Source organism: Neopsephotus bourkii, unplaced genomic scaffold, assembly GCF_033783945.1.
Source record: "Neopsephotus bourkii isolate Nb327-2 ecotype Australia unplaced genomic scaffold, CSIRO-AGI_Nbou_v1 NB_659, whole genome shotgun sequence".
In the NCBI taxonomy this organism is placed as follows: Eukaryota; Metazoa; Chordata; class Aves; order Psittaciformes; family Psittacidae; genus Neopsephotus; species Neopsephotus bourkii.
The window spans coordinates 2,239,691-2,265,573 of record NW_026901158.1 but is presented as its reverse complement, the minus strand read 5'-3'; the positions used below and the strand labels follow the sequence as shown (position 1 = coordinate 2,265,573).

General features: G+C 54.4%; 2 protein-coding genes across 3 annotated transcripts in view; one reads left to right on the top strand and one right to left on the bottom strand.

The window, feature by feature from the left end:
• Window positions 1-25,883, bottom strand: part of LOC133211831 (carboxyl-terminal PDZ ligand of neuronal nitric oxide synthase protein-like) — a 111,543-nt gene that overhangs the window by 63,020 nt on the left and 22,640 nt on the right. Inside the window, exons 3-11 of one of the 2 annotated variants that reach the window (XR_009725299.1) lie at window positions 24,183-24,275; window positions 23,474-23,532; window positions 22,155-22,263; window positions 21,825-21,966; window positions 21,290-21,444; window positions 19,804-19,971; window positions 19,102-19,267; window positions 18,278-18,626; window positions 17,468-18,195 (exon numbers count right to left, since the gene is read on the bottom strand). Coding sequence is in view for 1 of the 2 variants with exons in the window: in XM_061352527.1 (XP_061208511.1) it covers window positions 17,706-18,195; window positions 18,278-18,626; window positions 19,102-19,267; window positions 19,804-19,971; window positions 21,290-21,444; window positions 21,825-21,966; window positions 22,155-22,263; window positions 23,474-23,532; window positions 24,183-24,275 (1,731 nt within the window). In the remaining variant the exon portion in view is untranslated. Of the gene's footprint in view, window positions 1-17,131; window positions 18,196-18,277; window positions 18,627-19,101; window positions 19,268-19,803; window positions 19,972-21,289; window positions 21,445-21,824; window positions 21,967-22,154; window positions 22,264-23,473; window positions 23,533-24,182; window positions 24,276-25,883 lie in introns of those variants that run through there. The other variant, XM_061352527.1, reaches the window with a different exon arrangement.
• On the top strand, window positions 7-2,230 carry NDUFA8 (NADH:ubiquinone oxidoreductase subunit A8). Its single transcript, XM_061352486.1, has 4 exons — window positions 7-162; window positions 255-418; window positions 1,370-1,535; window positions 1,983-2,230. Exons 1-4 carry the CDS (start codon window positions 112-114, stop codon window positions 2,118-2,120), a joined length of 519 nt encoding a protein of 172 aa, XP_061208470.1. The 5' UTR covers window positions 7-111; the 3' UTR covers window positions 2,121-2,230.

The window sequence follows — 25,883 nt, the reverse complement described above, 5'->3', positions numbered from 1 at the left end:
CGGCAACGCCGCCGCCAACGGGGCTCCGCCCCCCGCGGCCTCCGCGCATGCGGCGCATGGGCAGTGGCGCCCGGGCGCTGAGGGGAGCTCAAGGAGAGCGGCGCCGCCGCCATGCCCGGCGTCCTGCGGGTGCCCTCGCTGGAGGAGCTCGATGTGCAGGAGGTGAGTGACCGGATGCCCCGACCCTGCTCTCCCCCATGCCGGGCAGCGCGGCGGGATCCGCCGGCGCCCATTGCCGCTCTGCCCCGCTGTAGGTGAAAGTCAGCTCGGCCGTGCTGAAGGCCGCGGCCCACCACTACGGCTCGCAGTGCGACCGCCCCAACAAGGAGTTCATGCTGTGCCGCTGGGAGGAGAAGGACCCGCGGAAGTGCCTGCAGGAGGGACGGGAGGTGAACCGGTGCGCACTCGAGTTCTTCAGGTGAGCGGGGCCCTGCCAGCCCGGCCGAGGCTCCCCTCTGCCCCGAAGGTGAAGGCTGTTCAGGGGCTCTCCCGCTGTAGTATGCCTTTGTCAAGCTTCGTTACTTGAGCAACTGTTTAATGCAAAGTGCTATCCCCGTCACAGCTTTTAAAGTCTCTATTCTTGCTTCTTAAGCTTTAACTCTTGGGGAAATAAGTCCTATCTGTTTTATTTAGCTATATATTAATTTATCCTTCAATATTAAGCTCTATGGCTTCAGTTGCAGAGTAAGCGGGCTAGGTTTCTGTTAGGTTAGCAGTGGAAGGTGGGGAGGTGATGGAAGTCTTGCTGCTCCTGCACCTTCCAGCCCTCCTGTGACATCCAGGAAACTGACCGAAGCTTTGAGTTGTCTGCCTTCTGTTTCACAGGTGTGAGAGCTTGATTGCATGCCCCATTTGCCTCTTCTGACCAAACATGTAAATCTAAGGCTTGTGCCAGTATCACATTCTTAGGTTGCTAGTAAAAGGCCTACTTGAATTAGCTTAAAGCATGTCTGCTTCCAGTGTAGCAGCTGGTAATGAGAAATGCCTGTTCTAAGCATGCTTTTCTTGAGTTAAGGCATCAAATTAATTTGGAAGCATTAGAGCGTTGTATAATGTGCTCTTTATTTGGAAAGACAGGGTTGTCGTATGGAAAAGCTGTGTACATTTACTTAGCAAGAATAATACTTTCCATTAGAATACAAGAATAACTAGTTAAATTATTGCTATCTCCAGTTGTAGCTACAATGACATGAATTTGACTGATATTGTTATGAAGTTCTGTTTAATGATGCTTCGAATGCTGATTTCCCTAAAGACTTTAAATGTTCCTGAGAACTTAAAGAAAGCCAAGTTGAGGTTTGAATGAGTAAGAGAAAAGGATTAAAACTCTAACATTTGTGAACTGTTTTGTTTCTGTGGTCTCTTGCAGGAAGATCAAGACAAACTGTGCAGAGCCATTTACCGAGTACTGGACGTGCATTGACTACAGCAACCTGCAGGAGCTCCGGCGGTGCCGAAAGCAGCAGGCAGTGTTTGATAACTGTGTGCTGGAGAAGTTGGGCTGGGTGAGACCTGATCTGGGACAGCTCTCTAAGGTAACTTCATACTTTTTTGATAGCCAGGTTCTTGTCTCCATTCTTGTAGACACAGGTCTCCAACTCTTCTCCCAGCCAGAAGGTGATTTCAGGAGCTCAGCACTGGATTTAATAGAAGTCAAGACACTGTTGGCATTCTCCAGGATTGCTTTCCCAGAGGACTTGCACTTTACTTAGGCAGTGACACTCTTGCTTTTTTCTTTTCCTGGTACAAAGACCTTTACTTCAGGAGTGAAGCTCACACACATGTACAACTGCTCTGTAGTTATGAGCGAAATGCCCCTTTGTATAGAGGTAGTCTGGAGATAGGAGCTCTCATCAGATCAACAATATGTCCTTAGTGGTGTTTGGTACTTCTTGATAGTCCTTCCTTTAACTTCTGACTCAGTCTAGCTTTTCTAGTTAATGCTGTGAGAAGTTGTATCATTTCTTCTTTGTTCTGTCTAGGTTACAAAAGTGAAGACAGACCGTCCTATGCCTGAGAATGCCTATCACTCTAGACCTAGACCAGAGCCAAATCCACCCATTGAAGGAGATCTGAAGCCTTCTCCATTTGGCAGTCGGTTCTTTTTCTGGTCCTGGTAAAGTGGGCAGAGTGTGCTGTAGCTAAAGTGCAAAGATGTAGTGCTTGCAAATGTAAATTGTTCAATGCACCTTGGGTATAACTTTAATGATTAAAGAACCCCAAACTGTTACATGGCTCAGTTGACTTCTTTAAGCATACTCGCATTTCACAGCAACTAAAAAATGTATTCTCCTGTTTTGCACAGTGCTCTCTGCAGTTGTATAGCCCTTTGGAACCTCTTAGTAATGCTGATTGCTTGGTAGTGACTACCAGGCTTGTTTGAGATGTGTATAAATGTAGCCTGTCTTTGACTACTGCCTCAATCAATCAAAAACTGAGGCTTATTATTGAGAATACTGCTATGTGGGTCAAGGAAGCTTTGGGAGCAAGCAAGGTGTTAATGTCTTTCCTCAGTCTCGCAACTGATAATTACACGTTTCTTTCCAAGGGACTCTTCCTGTGTAGGTTTAACTTAAAATCTGTCTTGGAGCAAGGGTTTAGGTGAATCTGTGGCTTTTGCTATGTGTGAGGTGACTACTGTTTCTGACAAAGGTTCTTCTACTTACCAGACACTCATTTCTCATGCAGTTAGGTTAGTGCCTTCACAAGCTACTCAATGTGAGAAATCGCACTAAATTTTCAACACCTTCAAGTAAAACATACCTCCTAAAGCATCTTCCTGTCCCATGAAGGAGTGTAAGAAGGTGGCTTGTCTGTCTCAAAGCCCTCACTTGAGGGGTGTGGGTTGGATCCTTCACTGTGATACTCTCTGTGACAGAGAAGTAAATCAATTCTTTTCTAGGTATTGTAGAAAATAGAAACTAAGTCACATTTCATAGGAAGCAGATCTAGTCTTTTGTCCACTCTTACCCCATAGCAAGAACCTGATTGCAAAGGTCAGAAGAAAGGAAATGAACTTGTTTTCACAAAGCCATGTGCAGTTTTGCATGCACCATGGCAGACTGTGTAGCCTGAACCACAGCAAAGACTTGAACAGTGCTTTGCACCTTGAGTAGCCTACTGTTATTAGTATCTGAAGACTTACCATGTCCTTGTTCAGGGGAGGATTAAACTGTAATGGGGCTGTAGCTGCAGCATATGTTTCTGATCCATGGAGCTAGAGGGAAAATTGTATAACATTTATCTAAAAATAGCTCCTGCCCTGTGTGGCTCATGGGTTCTTGCTGTTCTCTGCTTCGGTATGTTAAACTGAAGCTCAAAGCAGGTGCTATGGCATACATGTTTGCATTTTAATGTAGGTATCATGCTGTCTTTGCAGCTCTTCTAAACCTAGGATAATGGTGTGCACCTTTGCAGTTTGTCCTTGCAGATCACTGCCAGCATTTCAGAGCAGCCACGTCTTGCTGAGGAAAGATAACCCCTTTTCTGCAGAGATTGAAATTAGGACAAACTTGAGGTCTAATTACATTCAGCTGAGTGAGTGAAATGAGGTTTGGTGGAGTAGAGGATAAATTGTTCTGGGATGTTAACACGTGTCACATCTGATCTTTTGTTGCTGACCCACTCCAATAGTTAGGCAACCTCACAGAAAGACTTTTTAGATGTTACTTACCATGTTTTGCTAATAATTTACTATTGTCAGCATAACGTATGAAACACTGCACTGCTGAACATCTGCTTTTGAATAAACAGGCATGGGCATTCCAGTAGTCAGCCCCTAATCATAATTAAAGAGTATTTTCCCCATTAAATCGCTTCTGAAAAGAATGACATGCATAAATAGGGGGGCAATTTTTTACAAGAGCCTTTTACAAACCCCGCCCTTAAGTTGGCTAGTAAATGTAAGCAAAAAAGCCCAAACCCCAGTGATTTATGCTGCAGCCTCAAAGGTTTAAGACTCTTGATCTGTTTCATGACAGCTGAATCTACTGCCTCTTGGGTCAGAGGTGGTGGATCCAGTGAGGATGCACTGACCACGTTTCAAAGTCAGAATTAACCATCTGCTTGCCTAGATACCAGTTTCAAGCAGGAGTGGGCAGGTGAATGTACAAAAGAGAGCAGCAGAGGAGGGCAATGAAGTGATAAGCAGAATTCAGCTGTGCTGTGAGCACTTCTTTCCTTAACCTCTCCAAGATAATTGCTTCTTGTCTTTATCTCATAGCTAAATCTCTGCGAGGAAGTGTTGCCACAGGTTTGGTTTGGGGTGCTTTGGACAGTGCCTGTGTGCAGCCATTTCTGTTCAGAATCATTGTGTGGCTTTACTCAAATGTAGATGCCCCCTTTGGAGCTGTAATGTTTTCTTGGAAACTTCAGAACAAGTGAATGTCAAGATTGAGTAAAAACCATAAAAGTGGTTTTGAGGAATGTATCTTGACGTCTTTTTGGCAGATGGAGAGCAGATGCGTACAGATCCAACGCAGATATTTTGCTGGCGATGGGAGAAGTGTTATTTGTTATGTTGTAGGCTCTTCACTCTGCCAGAGCTTCTAATCACATGTGTCAAATTAACCAAACGTTAAGCCAGTGTAGCCTGCAACACCATGGGTTAGATGAGGCAGAACCTGCTCTGCTCTTTCGGATTATGGATGGGAAGAGTAAAATCCTGGTGTCATTTCTAACATCTGAGGTAGCAGCGTGCATTTCTGGTGCAGTAAAGTTGTGTGGCTCTAGCACAGCAGCGTTCTTCTCAAGAGACAGTGTCTTTCCAAGCCATCTGGCAGTTTGACATGCCCTGATCTCAAATGGTCCTGCTTAGCTCCCAAGGCAGAAGGGCTGGAGAGGGTGTACTGTTAGCCAAAAGGGCCAGGAGTCCAACAGCAGCTCCCCCTCTGCTTGTAGCCACCAAATCTGTCTTTATTATGATTTTATTACTGGTTTTATTTAGCTCTCTGAGTTTCATGATTCTCTTGCATGCCATGTTATGTTATTATCATCCCTAGGATGACTTCTAGGAGTCAGTTCAGGTGGAATGAGCCTTTCCAGCATTCAAAAGCTAAGACTGGCTCTGCAAAAACCATTCATGGACTCCTCTTCCTCTGCTTTCAATTGCAATATGGTTCTACAATGGAGAAGTAATTTCCCCCATTCATAAGCAAAGCACAACCTGCATCTTTATAGCAAGGATTCGTAATAGTGTAGAACCTTTGCCTCAGAACAAGGATGCTGCTATAAAGCTACAGAAGAAACTTGGAGCTCAGGCTGTGTAAAATCCTTTTGAAAGCTTGCTGTGTACTCTTGCATGAGAAGAGTTTGGAAACTAGAATCCATCTGGGTATTAACAGGAGATTTAAGACTCCCTCTTGTGGCTGCATTGAGCTGATCTTGGGCATCTGTGTGAAGATTTTACCATCCTGAAAGTGCAAAGGCTATTTCAGTATTCCTGATGGAAGCTTGATCAGGTCTTTTGTCTTCGCTACAAAATTCAGTTGAATATTGTCTCAACTTGAATTTTCCTACTTAAAAAAATCCCTTTTGAATGGAGGATGAAGTGAGAAGAGGAAGAAAAACGAGTTGAAAATATTCTGATCACCTCAGTCACGTTTGGTGTGACTTAAGGAAGTTAAGGTAGAGCCAGAGCAGGTGGAGGTGGTTGGAAAACCTGGTGTAAATGGTATTTGCTTCTCTGAATCCAGAATGGGTGCATCCCTGGTGCCACAGAGGATGGGATGGTTTTAAATTGGCCAGTGCTAGCAGTGTGAGCCAGGCAAACATGGGAAACTGGTTAATTGCAATATTTAATTTCATGTAAAAGCACATTACTTCTCTTTATTAGGAATAGACACGACTTTACCAAATGGTCTTAATAACGTAACCCTGGGTTCTGCTAATAATTTTATGGTTTTCATGTGAGCCCTTCTAGCTGGAGACTTGATTTAAATCTAGGACACCTCCTGCACTGTCGAGTGTGGTACAAATAGTACTTTGGCAAAGGGAGAAGATCTGAGAAAACACAGAACTGCAAACTAGAGGCAAGAAGTCTGCAGTGCTATTTTGGATATTAAGGCAGTAAATCAGCCCTGCAAGCAGAAGCAGATGCTGACCCCAGACCCCCTCTCAGACCCCAGAGGCAGGTCAGCAACAAGCTCACTTGGCAGTGTGGGGGTTACTCCTGGGTTTGGTTTCTTTCTGCTTCAACAGCAAGTTCCTCCAGTCCCTCACAGGCGTTGCAAAAGCTCTGGCAAGCCTAAAGCATGCATGGGTCCAGGTTCCTCGTGTGTGTGATGTCTGTGCTTGACGAGAGCAACGCAGCAAGAGCAGGCAGTGAGGGGAGCTGCATTGCCTGTGCCTATCACAGGGCTGGGACAGAAGCAGAAGCTGCTGGAACATGAACAGTCGGTACCTGACCGGGTCCAGGAATAAGGGCTCAAAGGAAATAAATGAGAGCACTGATAAGGTAGAAGCTCTCCTGTCTTGCCTGCATCCCAAGCATCTCCCCACTGCTGCTGTCCTCACTGCCTGCAGAATAGCTTAGATCACGTTTGTCTATTGCAGGTGCCTGAACAAAAGGATTCCAACCTGTGTGTTCCTGTGCTCTTGGCTGGGCTGGCAAATGCAGACGGTTCCAGTGAGTGCCTCGCTCACGCTGTGGTCTGCAGCACAAAATGGCAAGAAATGGCTTTTGCTGTTTTGGTAGGGTTTGAGTTAATTTCTCCCTTCTCACCAGGGGAAATGAGGGCTGGGAAGAACGACCATGCCTGTTGCTTTGTTAAGCTCGGCTTTGGCTCCGATTCTGGCACCAAGAAAGGAAGTAAAATACAGGGAAGAGGAGCTTTATAAAAGAGCTATGGGTCTGCTCCCAAGTTGATAGGTTAAACTGTACAAAACACTGGCTCTGAGGCATTGCTCTCATATTTGTAAAATCAGCATGGCAGCTCTGTCAAGGGCTATGAGTCACCCTGAGGGTGGTTCAGCTCTTTAGAAGTAGTAGCACAGCCTTCTGCTTCCATGCAAACAGGAGCGAGCGGCTTTAATGGACTCAGAATTACCCCTTTGGTTAGAGCACTGTCTGACCTCTGCTTTGTTCTCCTGCCTCCCATTTACAGCTGTGAGAGTGGAACCTTTCCCATTGCTGGGGGAAAAGGACTGGAGGGAGCCCTTAAAAGTGAATCCCATCGATTGCAACCATGTCCCTCCCCATCACCGCTCCTGTCGCCGGCCTCCAGCTCTCTCCATCCATCTCCTGCGCCAGAGCTCTGCCCCGCTGCTCCTTCGGGATGCTGTCAGGTGTGGCCCGTCTTGGCTCGGGCTGTCAGGAAGCCACTGACAGCAGGGCTGACCCTGGCCATGTGCACGCAGCGGGAGGCTCTGCCTGTCCCCAGGCGCGGCCTCAGGCGCTCGTGGCAAGCCTGTGCTCCAGGCTAAACAGAGGAAGGTGAGGGTCAGCAGCAGAGAGCTCTGCCCAAGGCTCAGGAAGCACATTTTGGCAGAGGAAAGAAATACAATACAAGCAGGGAGGGAAACTCAACTTCCATCCAACCCCCTCCAAGAAGCTTTTGGCTTCCCTACAGCTGCTGGAGTTTTTACTATCGGTTATTGGGCTTTTTATTGTTACAGGCTTTCGTGTGTTTGTTTTCTGTTTTTTACACCAGCGTGTTGTAAATGGGAGAGAATGAAGCAATACAGGAGTCACATAGACCAGAGGGTAGAGCCCTGCACTGGGGTACAGGCAACCCAGCTTCCCTTTCCTGCCTGTCACTATCTCATTGTGTGGCCTTGGGGCATGTCACTTCCCTCTGTGCCCCGGCTCCTCGGTGAGATGCGGTGGTTCCACCCAACAGAGCACTCTGCTTGTTTACTCATCTTTGTCCTTGTGAGGAGCCTTAGAGGAGTCTTAGGGGAAGCTCTGCATGGCCGTGGCAGGCACAGCCCCATCACTCCAGGGGAGCTGCAGACCAAGCGCTGCTCTCCTCCCCAGTGCAAGCAATGGGAGAGGAGTGTTGGGTCCATCACCCTGCCCTTGTTGCTCAGTCCTGCTGTTTGAGATGCTTTCCTGTACAGACTGCCCTCAGTGAGCACATCAGCAGGCAGACAGCTCTGCGATGGGAAAGGCAGCTGTACATCTCTCTGCCTGCAGGACGGAAGGTGAGAAGTGTCACTCCAAGCACTCCTGGATGGGTATTTCCCAATTCCAGCCAGCACGGGACCCTCCTGCCTTTCAGCGCAGCAGTAGCAGTGCCATCACTGTGTACCGGGAGCCGAGGAGCAAGGGAGCTGGTTACAGGAGCAAGAGTCCCCAACACACATGCACTACCAGTGCAGTCTTGTCCTTGCAAAGCCCGCTCTGCTCAGCAGGCCAAGCGCTGTCAGAGCAGCACTGAATCGAAGCGATTCTTTTCCTCTCCCGTTGGCCTGCAAGGAAATCTTTTTCCATTTACTATAAAACATGGTCCTTAATAGTGCTGAAGTGTTCTACATATTTTAAATAAACATGAGTGGAGTTGAGCCCAGGAGGACATGGAAGAATGCAGCGTTTGCGGGGTACCGGCCCCGCACACATGTCAGCAATTTGGCTGCCTTGTGTACTTTGGCTTTAAAAAAAGCATTTAAAAGTAAACAAATGAAGAAAAATCTGGCAGCTGGATTTCAAAGTAAATTGCTTTCAGCTGATATACCCCGTTTCCAGCTTGCTTGGGTAGTATCAAGCCGTACGCATCCAGCGAGAAGAGCGAGCGGCCAAGGAGAAGGAGCGGGGGTGGGAGAGAGAACAAAAGCAGGGAAGTTCTGTGGATTTAATTCTTCCATTTCCTTCCTTTGCACCGAACACTCCCTGCCTGTCACTGCCCTCGTGTCAGACAGGCAGGTTAATGCCTCAGACAGCAAGCTGTGCTCCGACTTCTCTTGGCCTCTGTTCTGCCGGGCTCTGCTTCCCTTCCATCAGGCCTGAGGATGGGATGGGAGTAGCATCAAAACAGCATCCTTAGGATGGTGTCAGTTGGTAGAGCTGAGCTTTATGCTCATCTATGACCTAGGGTAGCTCTTGGGCTGCTCCATCAAGCCCTCATCCCTACTGCTGCCCACCGATGGGGAGAGCCCCATCCCACAGCCCCACATGGCCCCAGACCGCAGAGGCCACCAAGAAGAACCCGTTCCTCGAGGGGCCGGTGCAGGCAGGGGCTGGCAGCCTGGGGAGGGCATCACCTGCCGCCGGCGGAGGGAAACGGCAGAGATAAGAGGGCCATTAAAGAAGCTGGGGCTGTGGCAGGGCCCCGCTCCTCCGGAAGGGCCTGGAGCATCCCCCGAAGGAGGGGTCTCAGCACATGCTGACAGATGATACCGAGGTCCCAGGCTGGACAAAGGGGGAGGTTGCTGAGGTCATGCTTTGGCTCAGCCTTGGGCTCCTTCTGCTTTGACTCGCGTTTCCTCAAGTTTATACAAGTTTATGTGGGTTGGTTCAGTGGAAAGGGCAGAGGAAACTGGTGGGTTCCAAATGCTGGAGGTGTGGGGCCGGGGCAGGGCTGCTCCGAGCCCTCCCTGCACACAGGGAGATGTGCCCAGGGCTGTGAGCGGTGCCCCAGGGGTGCGATGCTGCAGGGCTGCCCGGGACCTCAGCATCATTGCAGAGCCCAACGGGCCTGAGCAGAGCACAGAAAGCCCTGGGGCAGCCACAGTGTGAGCACGGGGGCTCATATCCCTGTGGGAGAGTGTGAAGAGCCAGTGGGACCCGCAATGCCTGCCTGCATGGGGAGCCATGGCCACGCTGCAGGCAATGCCATGGTGCCAGGCATACAGTGCTCCTTGAGCACCCATGAGCTGGGGAAGAAGGCAGGCAGCATCAGAGGAGATGGTGTCCCTGCACCTTGCTGTGAGAGCCAGTCAAGCTTGTGGCTGCGAACATGGCTCTATGTGATGCTCTGTGTGATGCTCTGTGTGATGTTCTATGTGATGCTCTATGTGATGCCCTATGTGACACCCTATGTGACGCCCTATGTGATGCCCTATGTGATGCCCTACGTGATGCCCTATGTGATACTCTATGTGATGCTCTATGTAATGCCCTATGTGATGCTCTGTGTAATGCCCTATGTGATGCTCTACGTAATGCCCTATTTGATGCTCTGTGTAATGCCCTGTGTGCTGCTCTATGTGATGCTCTGTGCGACGTGGTTCAAGGGAGTGATTAGTTGGAATGATCCCCTCTGATGGCTTCTCTCCTCCCTGTAATTCATCAGATGAGCTCCCTTTCCTGGCACAGGGCAGAGCCTCTCAGCTCCTGGCAGTGCAGAGGTGCTGCCAGCTGTAAGGCAATGGGTGAGCAGTGGGAATGCAGCCGGGGCTCAGGCAGTGTCCTCGGCACACGCTGCAGCGATGGAAGCCAGCGGCGCTGTGCCTGTGCTCCGTCATTATCCCTTGGCACAGGAGGGCTCTGGCACTGGTGTCGGGAGCTGGCAGCACCCACACGCACCTGCCAGCACCAGTGAGCTCACCGGCAGTTGCTTGGCTCTCATTATTGTGGCGGAAAGGCATTTTGGGCCCTTTCCCCTCTGACACCCACCTGGGCTGCAGCACCTGCCCTGGCTACTGGGGGCACTGGGAGCAGCTTCTCCCTTCAGGCAGATTGAGATGAGGGTGCTGAGGCGCTGGCACAGGGTGCCCAGAGAAGCTGTGGCTGCCCCATCCCTGGCAGTGCTCAAGGCCAGGTTGGACACAGGGGCTTGGAGCAAGCTGCTCCAGTGGAAGGGGTCCCTGCCCGTGGCAGGGGTTGGAGCTGGAGGAGCTTTAAGGTCCCTTCAACCCAAACCATTCCATGATTCTTTAATCTTCTGTTTAAACAGGCAGTTGGATCCTGGCTGGTCCCTGGGGGTGGCTGGGGGGCTGCTGAGCTTTGCTCCATCAGGGGATGCAGGTCTGCACCCCTGGGTCACACCAGCGTTTAATCACTGCCTGGGTGCTGTTTTTGGAAGTGAAGCAGCAGAACAGGGCCCCCACCTTGTCTCTCCTGAGCTGCAGGGTGCTGGGAATGGCTGGGAATGTCTGGGAATGCTGCCCCTGCAGCAGTGATCCCCAGGGACACCTTATTTGCCCCCTTGACACAGGGTTTGTGCTCTCCCTGCCTGGCTTTTGCTGCCTGCTCTGGCTGAAGCAAAACATGGAGGTTCACATCCACCTTCATATCCTCCATACCAGGGGTTGTGTTGGTCCCAAAACACCAATGGGCAAAGGCAGCTGTGGTGGGTGAATGGGGAATTCTGGCACTGAGGTGGGATTGGTGTAAGTGTGGACATCTCCAGCTGATCCAACCGCTCCGGGTCCTTTACCAAGGGCAGAGGTCACACAAATACATCTCAAGCAGCCAAGGGCTTGATGCTTGTCCTCCTGATGGGTTTCACGCAGGATTTGGTACAGGGACACCACTGCTGAAGGTGCCAGTGTGCCTGGACACAGGCAGCTTCTCATGGGAACAGGGAAGGGGTGGCAGAGGGGAACGGCCCCAGGTGTGAGGCGGGGAAGCTGCAGCCCTTCTGCAGGGTGGGAGCAACCTGATGAGGGAAGAGTATGTACATGTATATTGCCATTGCCATGGTTACCGCAGGGATCCTGGCTGGTGCTGGGGGGGACCGAGCCCCCAGCCCAGCTCGGGTCAGGATTTGCCTTCCCAGTGCAGCATTCACCCAGGGTGCTGCAGCCTCTCGCCAAGGTGGGTGCACCCCCAGCCTGGTCATGGGGTCCCCAGGGAGAAAACACCCTCATGGGAGGGATGGTCCTCAGGTCCCCCCAGCAGCAGACAGCTGGGTGCAACCAGGAGATGGGGATGGGGATAGGGATGAGGATGGGGACGGGGATGAGGATGGGGATGGGGATGGGGGTGGAGATGGGGATGAGGATGGAGATGGAGATGGGGATGGGGATGGGGATGGGGATGGGGAAGGGGATGAGGATGGGGATGCCCAATGTGCCCATAGCCCCTCTGCTCCAGGTGCACTGAATCCCCAGCTCCACCCAGCCCACATCCCACCAGGCCAAGGAGCAGCTCTCCCCAGCAGCTTGTTTCTGGCTGATCCTATAAAGCTGGGAAGGAGAATGGGCTCCTCCCGTGTGGAGCCTGCGCTGCCTCCCTGCCTGCGGCTCTGGTGAGTGCTGAGGGCTGCAGGGGCTGGGTTGTGCCGTGGGTCACTCACCAGTGTGCCTGTCAGGAGCCCTGGCATTGCGTGTGCCCTGGGTGAGTGCTTTGTGCCCAGGCATGAGCATGGTGCCTGTAGCCAGAGGGTGAGGTTGAAACCCACTGGGGTTCAAGCACTCATAACCAGCAAGTTTCTGGTTACCGGTTGTTCGTGCATCTCCTTCCCCCTGTGGGTGAGCAAAGGGGGTTTAAACCTCTCTAGAAGAAGCCAGTTACTCTTATAAAGCAGGAAACATGGGAGGGGTGAATGGTGTGAGGCCCTTTGGAGATGAGGGTTGCTCAGGGGTGGGTTTCATGCTGAAAGCCTCTGGTTTTGCATTGACTCTCAGCTTATCTTGCAAACCTGACTTGAAGCAAGCCTGTGGTCACTGATCCCAAACTGCAGCCCCTGGAGGTGATGGGGTAGGGCAGGGCTGCCCCTGAGCCCACTGCATCCCCTCCTGGGGCCAGAGGGCAGCAGGGGTACAGGGACCCACGGTCCTGCAGCCCTCTCCCTGCCCAGTCCCGTGTTCCTGCTCTATCCGAGTGCTCACCATTCCCGACGCAGGCGTGCGCGCCCGGGCTCCGTCTGCTGTTCCCTTATAATTTAGGAGCCTTCCTCACATTAATCTTTTTGTTTTTATTTTGACAAATGCGTGTTTCCAGGAAGTTGCTGGGGTCAGAGCAGCATCTGTTGCTCGTTATTTGGGGGGATGCAGAGGGTCTTTGTGAGGGTTTCCAAAGCAACAAGGAATTAAGTGGTTTGTAACGCGGAGAGCAGGAACGAGGGGACGGGCTGGGGCTTCCCGAAGATGCTGATGAAAATCAGATCAGTTCGCCTCTGTTTTCTTGGGAACTCGATCTATTTTTCTTGTACCACTGTCAGCCCGGCTCCCGTATTTCCAGTGCTTGGCCACCGCGTGATCCCTGTTCCAGTGCTGGGATTCACATGGTCGCGGGCAGACTTGCTTTCCCCAGGCCCGTGCCGCGTTGTGCTGTGCCAATGGGGAGGATTTGGGGTGTGTGGGTTGGGAGCAGTGCAGGTCCCCTGGTGTGGGTCTGGCTGGGGATGTGGAACAGAGACCCCCGGGGTGGGCACAGCCCCAGGGGTGTCCCTGACCCCCCCCCCCCACAATCACACCATGAATTACCCTGTGTTAAAGCTGCTTTCTCTGTCAAAACAACCCGAGGAGGGTCCGGTGCCAAGGCGAGGAGCCCAGGAGATTTATCGCTGAGGAAATACTTTCTCCAGCGAGGGCTGAGGGCCGCAGCAGGAACAATGGGAGATTCGCAACGTGAACAAAGCTGATTTCGTTCTTCTTTTTATCAATGCGTTTTCCTTGCGGATCCTCCCTTCCTGGAAGTGGGAGATGCGGCTTCCCCCCGCGCGCCGGCCCTGTAATCAGCAGGAATGGCCATATCCTGGCTGGGAAGCGAGCTGTGAAACGCTGTCGCCCGCTGTGATTTATGAGCCCGTGGCAGCGGCCAGCGGCGGGGCTGGCCCGGGGACAAGGTGCCAGGGCGCGTGCAATATCCATGTATTCTTTCTGCTGGTGGCCGGGTCCCCGGGGAGCCGCCAGAGGAAGTGAAGGGCTCGGACACACACGTTCCACTTGGGGGTTTATTTCTTATTGCCGTGTCTGTCCAAATGCCTTTAGCAGACGCACGAGCACAATGGGGCCGGGCGGTGCTGAGCATCCCGGCCGGGTGGCAGCGGCCTGCCTGGAAAGGTCAGCGCAAAGGGTGTTTGCTTGGGGACATGGGGACAGCCTGTCCTGAGCGGGGAGAGCCCTTCTCTAGCAGTGAGGGTTCGCAGGGGCCGTGCTCATGGCCACAGAGGGGCAGAATAAGGAGACTTCCATCTGCTCCAGTGCTGACCAATGGCACCCATCGGAGGCAGCCAGCACTGAGCAGGTCTCTTACCGTGTCCGGAGCTGCAGCACCATCCCCAGGGATGCAATGCCTGTAAGAATGGCCAGTTTCCTTCCCAGGCTCCTACCACCCCACATTATGCAATCCTCACCCAATAGTGAGAATATGAAATAATTATTCCAAGTGATCAGATTTTAATTATGCAACACAGAGGATGATTATTGCGCGCCAAATTGGTGCCGAGTGCTTAGTTATGTATATGCCAAATTTAGTCTATACCATTATACCCAGTGGGTGGCCGTAGACAATCAGGAAGTAATTAGTTTCGCTGGAGGTTGCTCGCCTGCCTGGGTCGCTGTGCTGTCTGGGGAGCGTCTTGCTGCGCTCCGTGAATACCGCGGGCTGCGAGTTCAATACCGTCTTTTTGTGAGGAGCTAATAAGCTGTCTGCATGGCGGCCTGTAATTAGCGCTGTCGATATTCATTTGGAGACGGAGCCCGCGCTCCGCCGGCAGCGCTTCCCTTTGTCGAGGCGCTCGGTCCCTCCGCGGGGATGGGAGCGGAGGGATGGGGATGCGGCTGGTGCTGGATGCGGGTGTGCGGCATCCATGGTGCCCACTGAGGGAAGCACCCAGATGTGGGAGGTTGAGACCATGAGACTGCCTCATAGCTGTGCCACCCTGGACCCGTGCTCTATGGGGGAACTGCTGTTAGTCCCTGGGTATGGGGTGTCCAATGGTGCCCTGTCCTGTGGCTCCAGCAGGGAAGGCTGAGCTGGTGTGTGATGCAGGGGAGATGAGGATGTGCAGCGGCTTTGGCTGGGGTGGCCATTCCCTTCCCAAAGCCAAGGGCTGCTTTGGCAACCCTGAGCATCACTGGGAGCTGATGCAGTGCTGCATGGTTGCATCCTTCCAGCCGGTCCAGGTTCATCTGCTGGGGTCTCACACCTACAATTGGTGCATATTGGCTGGGAGATCCCCGGGGCATTGTCCCCCGGATGCTGTCTGCAGTGGGTCAGTGTTGTGGGGCACTGGGAATGGGCCGCTCCATGGGAACAGCCCATGGATCTGCCAGGCGGGAATTGTCCGAAGTACGGAGCAACTTTTACCTCTGTTACACAAAGGAAACTTTCCTCCTCTTTTTGTCGGAGATGCTCACTCCATTGAGATGATTGGCATACTGGAGAGCTGAGAAACTAAATTGTTTATACACTAATGAATAGAAGCTTGATTGCAAGATCCTGTTTGGAAAATTATAGTGCTGAATTGAAGCCGTACAATTACATCCAAAATGCTGCATATTCATTTCATCTGCTTTGCATAGAGATTAACAAGCGAGCCCTAAAGCAGACTCTGAAATTAAAGCTAACACCAGATTTAGTCACAGGTTACAAACTAAATGGCATTGTTTGATGGATGTGAATCTTTACCACCTGCCTGCCTGATGATTGCTAGCAGCTTACCAGACAGCAGAGGAAAAAGTTTCTTCCCATGAAGGAAGCATAATAAGATACTGGGCTGGAAGTGCCCCCTCCCCGTGCAGGCAGCCCCCCCCAAGGCAGATGTCTGCAGTGGGCCTAGGGAAAGGGCTCCCTGCTCCTGCCTCCATCGCGCTGGAGGCTGCATCCGCGCCATGGAGGGAGCTCAGGACCACCACAGAGGATGTTGGTCCACCCAACACCAGGGTTGGGCTGGGTCCCCTCTCCTGCAGGAGTCTCACGGGGTCCCCATCCATCCTCTGTGCTGTCACCCACGGGTTCCCTTCCTCACCTCAAAGGGGCTTTGCTACCTGCCTGTGATCTGCCTCCTCCCTGCTGTATTCCCTTCCTCAGCGTGGGGCCAGCGGTTGTCTCGGGAGCACAAATGGGGACAAGAAAGGGCAAAGGGGGTGTGTGGGGAGCAGGGCTGCCTGTTCTGGTGGGGCTGCGGCAGGCAGCAGCGCTTGGTGCCGTGCAGCATGGTTTGAGTGCTGCTGGGCTTGGGGTTTGCATTGGAAATGGGCCCCATCGCCAATGGAGGAACCTGTTGGATGTGTGGCAGCTTGTGTGGGGACACGGGACCTCCTATGGGGTTGCTGGGAGCTGTGTTTGAACGGGGGCTGTGGATGGGAGGGTGCAGGGGACAGGCTGGTGGCCCGGGGCAGCCTCCAACCACAGCAGGGCTCACTCTTCTTTGGGAATACCTGGAGGGTCCCAATCCGTGTCCAAGGGCCCCGGCACAGCTCGGGGCTCCCTGTGCGCATCCCCCGGCGGGGCAGAGACCACAGCACTCGCTCTGCAAACCGGACACCTTTATTTTATAGCCTTTAAAAGTCAGTTACCAGCTGCAGGGACTTCATTCCTAGGACGGGCTGGGGCTGTCTCTACCGCACTATGGGACAGCCCAGCCCCAGCTTTACAAGCCCCAGTGGGGATGCTGCCAGCTCCCACCCGGCTCCTCCTGGCCACGGCTGGCTTTGGGGTGCATGTCCCACCTCCTCCCATCCTCTCCGCCCTGGGGCTGCTCCCAGGCTCCATTCTGCTTGGCACGTTCCCATCTCAACCCTCCAACACTTTCCCAACGCCCTCTTGCAAACAACCAAGGTGGACGAGCATCTCCTTGGGTCCCTCCCCAAACCTGCCCAGGGTCAAGGGGCCGTTTGGTGCCCTTCACCCCGAGCTGGGCTTCCCTTTTACACTTTAACTCCTCCCAAGACACCTGCACTTCCGAGACCAAACCCCAACCACACCACAGCACCCTGAAACCAGCCCGATGGAGCAGCCACCGGCAGCCCTGGGGGCACGGGAGGGCTCTCCCCACCCTGGCCCCAAGGCACGGGGTGCACTCTCCCTCTGGGGGGGTCACCCACGGTAGCCCAGGGCTCCAGTGGTCAGCCCTGCACCCCATCACTGGCCTCTGGGGGGTGCTGGGCCATGGGAAAAGGCACCTGTGGAGGGAGGCAGTGGTGGCTTTGCCCTATGGGGGCACAGCACTGGGGCTGCTGTCCCCAAAAGCGGGGCTGGGCACAGCATGGACCATCCATGGCACCTGCCTCGGGGAGCCGGGTGCAGGAGCAGCACTGTGCCTGTGTCACCACTCACAGGTGACAACCGATGAATGGGGTTATGACAGCAGCCTTGTGTCCGGGTGTTCACAGCCCTGCGCTGTGCCATGCCCTTGCCTGGCTGCTCCCATTGTTCAACCCCAGGGATGTTTCTGCTGTGGAGCATCCCAAGGGAACGCTGGCTCGGTGGGAACATCCCAGGGCGAGTCAAACCAGCTCCATCCCTGGCTTCCAGCAGTGCTGCCTGCCTGCTCCCAGCCCACCGGAGCTGCCGGGCAGGCGATGGCACACATCCTGCCAGGGGCTGGTGCGGGGTTGCCTGCAGGCACCCGGCCAACAGAAGGGATGCAGTGATGAACACGAATTGTCTGCCTGGAGCAGGGACCCCGGGCAGCACCCTGCTGTGTGAGCAGGGCCAGGACAGGGTGGGGCAGCAGGAAGGCAGTGTGAGCTGGTGCAGACCGAGGGCATGAGCTGGCCAGGTCGCATCCTGTGTGGCAGCCCCATACATGGGATGGGAACAGCAAAGGGACCTGTTTCCCAGCCAGGGCACCAGGACACCCAACCGCATCGTGGGCTGGTGGAGCAGGGTGGATGGAGCTGCTGGGAGCCAGCTGCCACCTACTGCAGTCCCACTAAGAGGGCACCCTGGTGGGCCCCAGGGCAGCGTGCAGCTCTGGTTCAAGCAGCTCATCTTCAGAGAAGCTGATGTGCAAGCACGTGTTGTCCATAGGGGAGAAGGGCAGTGTGCTGTCCATGGGGCTGGCCAGGGCAGCCAAGTCCTTGGCCAGGGCCTCAGCGGCTGCAGGGTCATGGATGCTGCCCAGGGGGGACATCTGCCCGCTCTCCCCAGTCCTGTCCTTGCCCAGAACACGCTGGCAGGTCCCAGCTGGGATGGGCTCCGTGCTGGAGGCACTGCTCCGTGCGGGAGTCCTTGCCTCAGGGTCCAAGAGGGTGAGGGAGCTGGCAGCGATGCTGGTGAGGCTGGAGATGCTGGGGCTGGGCAGGCTCACGAGAGCAGCGCTCTCGGGCTTCACCTCCACTTCCAGGCTCGGGGAGGTCTTGCTTGACCTCTTCCGTAGGATGGGAGGCGGCGGGTTCAGCTTGGGAATGGGCTGCGGCCGCCTGGGAAGGAAAGCAGAGAGAGGAGGTGATGGGCAGGGGTGCTCCCGCTCCAGCTGGGGGAGGTGGTGGCGGCACATCCCACCTGTCCTCGTCCCCTCTGTCCGTGTCGTCCCCCTTCTGCCGGCTGCTCCCATTGAGCAGAGCGAAGTCGCCGACCTCGGAGCCCTCCACGCGCCGGCCGAGCCCGTCCTGCCCCTCCAGGCACTCGTCCCCATCCCTGCTGCCGCAGCGGTGGCCGCCCCTCTCCAGGCTGAGCAGGTTGAGGTAGGAGTCCCCAGGGCCCAGGGCCGGCAGCGAGCCGGGGGCCACGGGGCTGCCCAGGATGCTGGCAGGGCTGGAGGTGGACGGGAGGTGGATGTCCAGGCTGTAGTGGTTCTTCAGGTTCAGGGACAGGGACTGAGCCAGGGACAGGTTTTGCAGGGAGCGGTCAACTGGTGAGAGAGGCACAAAAGGGGGGTGTGAAGAGCTGGGGACCTGCAACACAGCTGCTTCCCTGGACCAGGAGTGCAGAGATGCTCCAAAGGCCCCCCCCAGAGCCAGCTGGGACCTTATAGAACCATAAGGATTGCAGGGATGCTCTGAAGGGCTGGTGCTGGGAGCATCCCACCTACATCCCAGGACCCCAAGGGGTGCAGAGATGCTCCAAAGCCCGCCCCCCCCCCCGAGCTTATTGGGATGGCACCAGAGTGCCCAAATTGCTCCCTGTGACTACAAGTAGTGCAGTGATGCTCCAAAGCAACCCCAGAGCCTGCTGGGAGCATCCCAACTGCTCCCTGGGACCATAAGGAGTGCAGAAATGGTCCAGAGGGATGATGCTGGGAGCACCCCAGCACTGAAACCCCTTACTGCAGGGTGAGGCTGGGCACAGTGGATGCGCCACCCCTGGCTTCCCCACCATGCACTCACCCGGCTGCCGGTGCTCGTCCCGGGCCTCCAGCGCCGTCAGCTGCCGCACCAGCAGCGAGACGTGCTGCAGCAGGTCCCGGTTGGTCAGCAGGAGCTGCCGCACCCGGGCCTGAGCCTCGATCCGCGCCGCCGTTTCGGCCGCCAGTTGGTCCTTCAGCAGCTGCACCTGCGGGATGGGGCGGTGGGGACCGGGATGAGCGGGACGGGGCGGTGGGGACCGGGATGAGCGGGACGAGGCGGTGGGGATGGGGACCGGGATGATGCGGGACTGGGAGCCGCGGCGCTCCGGCGCCCCCTGCCGGCCCCGCCGCGCACCCCACCGGGACCCCCTGAGCCGGTCCAGCGGCGGACGGGGGGATGCGGCTGCATCCCGGGCCTGGTGCAATGGGATGGAGGGGATCTGCTGATCCCCGGTAATGTGGAATGTCGAGGGGGGACCCCCGCTCTGATGCCGGTTTGCAGGAAGAAGTTTGGTAGGGATGGCTTCTGAAACCTGGATGAAATGGGAACTGGTGGCTCTGCCAGGCCTCTTGTGACCCTGTTACAGCAGCTTGGGCTTATGCATACAGCCAGCTCCGTGTCTGTGAACTCCCTGTACCATTCCCACTGTGTCCCCTTTATGAGCCCAGCCTGGCCGGAGGCTGGAGTAGGGAGGGGAGAAGGGCTGGTGCTGCCCCGAGGGGGGCAGGACACGACACGTACCTGGGCCACGGCCACCTGGGTCTGCTGCTGCTGCTGGAGGAGCTGCTGCTGCAGCAGCTGGAGGCAGTGCTGGGAGGCCAGCGGGGTGATGGAGGCCGCGGAGCAGGGGCTGCTGGGGCTGAGCAGCGGCTGGGAGCCAGCCGGGTGCAGCGAGCAGTTCTCAGCATCCTGGGCACAAAGGAACAGGCAGGGATTTGGATTGGGTGTCCCCATGGCACCAAGGGTCTGTTGAGGGGACAGCCCTAGGCTGTGTGTCAGGCTCTGCACGTCTGTGTGATCCATGGGGGATGTGTTTTGGAGTGAGTCCGCTCCCAGAGAGCTGCAGGGCTGAATCATCTGTGTCTGACTGCACCTCCAAACAGGCAGGGCAGGACCCCAGGGAGGAGCTGTCAGGGAGTGACACAGATATCCCATCCCCATGATGGGGCTGCCCAGGCTGGACCGTATCCCATTGCCTGACACATCTGCCAGTGGCAGCAGTGGTTGTGTCAGGGCCATCAGTGTATTAGAAGTGGTCCCAGCAGTGGAGATACTGGCATGAGAAGGGCAATGCTCCCACTGAGCGCTTCCAGAGCAGCTCCTGACAGCCATGAGCCCCCTGCACCTCACTGTGCTCAGAGCCTGGTTCTGCTGGGTTGGCACAGGGTGGGTGAGCTTAGAGCCCCCTCCCGTGCCCCATGCATGGCACTGGGGCTCTCAGCAGGGAGCCTCCCACTCCGGCAGGGGGTGTTTAGGGACAGTTTCGAGGGTGCTGCCTTTCTGCCCCCTGCTCTCCCTGCTTGGGTGGCTCCAGCCCCCAAAGGAAGCTGCAGGGAGCTCTGCCTTTCCAGGCACGGAAATGAATCCCACTGAGTGCATCTCACCGCAGCTGGTTCCAGGCAGGCCCTGCAAGCGATCCGATTGTGTGAGATGAAGCGATGCCATTCAGGCCGCCGGGAAGCGTGCACAGGGGAGCTCTGCAGAGCAGCTATTCATCAGGGTGAAACCACTGCTCGGGCTGAATGCGCCCTGGGTGCCTGTGCTGCCAGGCTGGGACCCCTCAGGGATGCTGCTCCCTAAGCCTTGGGGTGAGGGAAGCCGGGTGTCACTGTCAGCAGTCAGATGAGCAAACAGGGGCGCAGAAATGCACCCTGGATGGCAGGGAAATGGTTCTCTCACCAGACACCTTCTTTTAGTTTCTGGCTGTTGTGTGGATGCTGCTGCAGGAGGAAGCTCCTGCCTCGCCTCTCTAGCACTGGGGGATCACTCCAGCAGAGCCCTGTCTGCTCACCCAGGCTCTTTGAAGCCTGCTCAGCCACGCGCCATGCTCTTGCCTCTCCTCCTGTCCCAGCACTGGGACACAGCTTAGTTGCAAAGAGCAATGGGGGGTCTGCAACGGGGTCTCCATGAAAGGCCCTCCAAATCAAGCTATGATACAATGACCCTGAGCAGAGGGACCCCAGCAGAGGCAGAGCACAGGGACTGCCCCCCAGCCCACCCCCATTACCTGGCAGTTCTTATCCTTTGAGGCTTGCCCAGGTTTCAGCAGGCCGAGGTCCACCCTGGCCCCTGGCAGCTCCCCAGCTCCCCTCTCGGACACACAGATGCCATCAGAGTTGATGCCAACCTCATCCGTGATCTTGGAGCCCTTTATCTGGTGAACTTCAAACGAGACGGACACATAAACCCAAGCTCCCCCTGTGCAGGATCACAGCAAGAACCCAGGGCCTGGAGCAGAGCTGGCAGCCAGGGTGACAGCCTAGGGACAACGGCCAGGACATGCCCCAACCCTCTCCATGCTGCAAAGGGGCAGGAGGAAGGGAACAGATGTTGGACAATGGGGTTAACCTCTGTGCTCCTGGTGCCCAGGATGAGAGGGCAGAGAGGGCAGAATCCCTACGCTCCCCATCTGAATGGAACCAAAGGTCTTGTTGCCATTAGAGCTGGCCCATGAAGGAGCTGCCTCCCTGCAGGTCCCCCCCCCACCAGAGCCCCCCACTGCAGAGGGCTCTGCCCCTGCCCCACAGGGACCCACACGTCACCTTCCAGCGCCTGCTCCTCGGCTGACTTGTCGCTGGCGCCGTCCGCCTGCCCGTCGGCGTTCTGCAGCGCGTGCTGCAGGCTCAGCTTGTGGCACACCTCGAAGGCCTGGCCCACCGTGCGCACCACGCGCATCGCCTGGCTCTGCGGAGCAAGCCCATGGCATGCTCAGACCCACTCTGGCCACTGGGTGAGGCCCAGGGGCAGCAGGGGACAGACAGCACTGGTGCTGCCTTGCTCCCCCCTCGTGGATCTGCATCCAGTGGTTACTTTGGCTCCCTTGGAGACCTCCCCCCAGGGGTGACCCGGCCCTAGCCCCAGGAGCATCCTACCTTCTTCTTGGACTTGAAGACATTGCACCTGAAGGAGTTGTTAGCGCCGTCCCTTGCGATGTAACTGAATATTTTCAGGTCTTGCGAGTCGTGGGACACGTAGAAGATCCTGGATGGGAGAGAGACAAAGGGAATTAAACACCCAGGGGAGTCTCTGCCCCCAAACAACCTCAGAGGGTCCCCAGTGTCCCCACACAGGCTGGCTCAGGGCTGGAGGCACGATGCGGGGCGGGTGCACAGCCCCTCCTGCAATTACCAAACAGGAGGTGACGGATTTAGAGTATTTCTGCCTTGATGGAAAACCTTCTGGTTTCTGAAGTAGAAAAGGGTTTGTAAAGATGCTGTGGGAAAGCTGAAACCTCCAGTACTGGAAAGCTCTCCTGTTCAGGCTGACTCCTTCCCCTGCCTGCGCTGCAAAACCATTTTAAAAGACCTCTCTCTATGTTTGATTTAATTGGGTGAAAACGTGATGAGAGAGTTCAGGTCTGAATAGAGAACAAACCAAAGGATTCCCGAAATGTTGTTTTCTTTTACTCTTTCCTGTCACTGGGATTTTTTTGTGTTGGACCTGCAGCTGGAGCACTTACTGCTGTCTATATACCGTGTCTTGTAATCATCTTTAAGGAATGCCAGGAGGGAGAGGTAGGCACAGATAATGCTCCTTATCTCCTCACCACGGGCTCTAACACAGAAAACCAGTGTCTGTGACCCCAGTCCTTGAGGCTGTGGTTTTGTGCTGTTGGTACAACTATTCACTGGTGCAGCCTGTGCTCAGAACTGTGCCCAGGGGCTACACCCCACTGCTGAGGTTGCCTGATGGCCCCTGAGGCATCAGGTTTACAGGCAGTGTAAGCCTCTGCGTGGGGCTTGTGGTCTGCAGAATACTTGGACATCCCATGGCAAGTGCTGTGGAAAGTCAGTGTTGTCTTACCATGTCCTGTGGGGGTTAATTCACTGTAAGCACTTACACCTTAGAGTAAGGATCTTCTTCAGAAGCCCACAGCGAGCCATGCTCTGAATAAAACCACAGGAAGCCTATCTTTGGAGTCAGAATCAGAGTAATGCGAGCTGAAGGCATCTCTGGGGGTTACCTAGTCTAACGCTGTTCAAAGCAGAGCCAGCTTCAAAGCTACATCAGCCCACCTCACCCTTAAAAATGGATGAGAAGCATCCTCCATCAGCAGCAGTTCTGCATCCTCGTTAATGTTTCATGGTCCTTTGGAAAGACAGCCTTGGTGGAGGGAACTCAGCAAGGGGGAGGATGGATGCGCAGCGCTCAGGGCCGATGGGACCTACTGGTGTAACCCCCCTGCACCTACCTGTACACGGGATCGTGCATCACCACCATCTTACTCTCATCCCAGGTCCACTCCTTCCTCTGTAAACAGAGGGCAGAAACAAAGTTGGTGAGTCAGGTAAGAATGAAACTCCACCCTGAGAATGGTGCCTCTGTCCCAAGCTGGAATCCAGGCTACAGTCTGGCTACATGAGCAATGGCTGTTTCATTGGTATCTTGGATAAAAATAGATGTCTTTGCTCATTTATCATGGCTGGTTATCTGATCCCAGCCTTCGGGGCTGAAAATGGCCCCTAAGATTGATTTATAGCATCAAATATGCAGGAGAGTAACACGTTTTGGGGAAGAAGGCTCTGAGCCAGGGCTTAGGAAGCTCTGCCTGGGCAGGGAGCTGAGGGATGCTCAGCCCAGGCAGTGCAGAAAAAGCCTACTGGTATTAACAAGAAAAAGAACCTATTTCCTGAAAGCTTGACAGTTTTGATGGGGAAGCCAACAGTATATCCTCTTCCCACAGTGTCATTTCCCTACTCTTTATTCAGTGAGGCTTTGTTATTAGTTTGATGGGAAATTGAGTGTTTTCTTGTGAAAATTCAGGTAATTTGAAGAAAAATCAGGGTTTTTTAAAAAAGATCAGTTTTGGTTAAAAGTGTGACCATCCCAAACAGTGGTGATACCCAGACATGGTGAGAGCCAACATACCAGGTGCCCCAGTGGGGCGGGGGAAGTCTCACCTTCTGCTTCTTGCGCAGAATCACCTTCACCCCATCCACAGACACAATGATGCTCACTTTCTTCTTCTTGATGTTCTTGGCTTTGAATTCATACTGATGGGAGGAAAAACCCAGGTTAGAAAAGAGAGTACCTAGGGCAGCGTGTGCTATTAGTGTTTTACATTAAAGTGTTGGATTTGTGTTTAATCCCAGGGAAGTGGGAATTTGTTTTATCCTACTAAAAAAATCCATGTTGGGAAGGGCTCACTGCCATAGCTTGGATGCTGGGCAGGATCCTGGCTTTGTCAGGAGCATCCTTTGGGAGAGGATAAGCACAGCTCATCCCTTTGGACTACATCCAGAGACTGAATTCGGATCCAGGAAGAACTTTCCTGATGCACTGGCCATGCCTTGTCCAGTGGGACTCTGCCCCAGAGGCTCGACAGGAGGTTGCACTTGCAGCAAGCACCACGCAGTGATTTATGGCATCTCCAGCGCCCTTGTATGTCAGTGCTGCAGTGCATGGGGAATATGAAATCGCTGGTGAACTGCAGGGAGGGCCAGATGGGTGCCAATAACGCAATTACACCTCAGTCATTTCCATAATCACATTAACCTCAGTGGGCTCAGGAGAACAACCCAGCTCTCACCTGCAGGTGTTTGCTGCCTGAGCTCCTCTCCGCTTGTGCTAAAAATTAAACTTATGGCTTTTAAGCATTGCTTTTGCTGACAGCCACAAGCATGGCAGAGCCCTCCTGCTCTGGAGACCCGTGCTCGCAGCACTGATCCCTACTGGCTCCAGTTGAGGCCCTACATTTGGCCTCCAAACACAGCATTTTGATGCCTTGTATTTTCCACAGTGCCTGTCAGAAATCCGGCATTCCTGAGCCAGATCCTCAATTTACCTAAACCAGCACATCCCTTACTGTCAGTGCAGCTACAGGAGCAGCCACCATGTATCTACTAGAGACAGAATCCTTTGGATTAACTCGCTGTACAGTTCCCATAGTGGAGAAGCAGAGGTTACAAATCCCATTTTAATAGTCTAATACTGCCAATGGTGCTGTAACAGAGCTGGGATGTAGCAAAGGGGACATTGTGGCAGAGCTGCAGGTAGCAATGGGGATGTCAAGGGAGTCCAGGCACCTCTTTCAGGAGCCTGAAAGTGAAGGACTTTGTGTGTGGCTCCTGTCAGCACTGCAGAGGAGATAAGCATCTCTCCAGCTCCTCAGCACCCATTGTAAACCCGCCAGCCTCCTAGGCAGAAAATCGGGTGGCTTTTGTGCTTACCAGGCTTTTGATGCTGCTCATTGAATCCTTAGCACTCTGCAAGGTTTATGGTATCAGACAGACCCCAGATTAAACCGCAGCCTTTTGATCTCCCCATGAATTATTACTGTGAGACAAGCTCTTTGAAAACCTCTCTCTAGCACCGCTGCGTGTGAAGCCAGGGCTGAGTCTGCCATACTCGTCTCTATAGGGAGGAGTGAGATGATGGGAGAGGAGGGGGGAGCATCCTACATGTTGCTGTGGGCCGGGGGGACCCTCAGGAGATGCACACATCTGGGGGGCTGCTGGTCTCAGCACCCAAGTGGTGCTGGCGACCCCAACCCAGCCTCACTGCGTGCTCCCATCTCCACCAGGCTGGAGCTTCCCCCTCCCCTGTTCTCCCTGTCTGCTCGCATGCATGTCAATAAAGCCAGGATGGATTGTTCTGCCCAC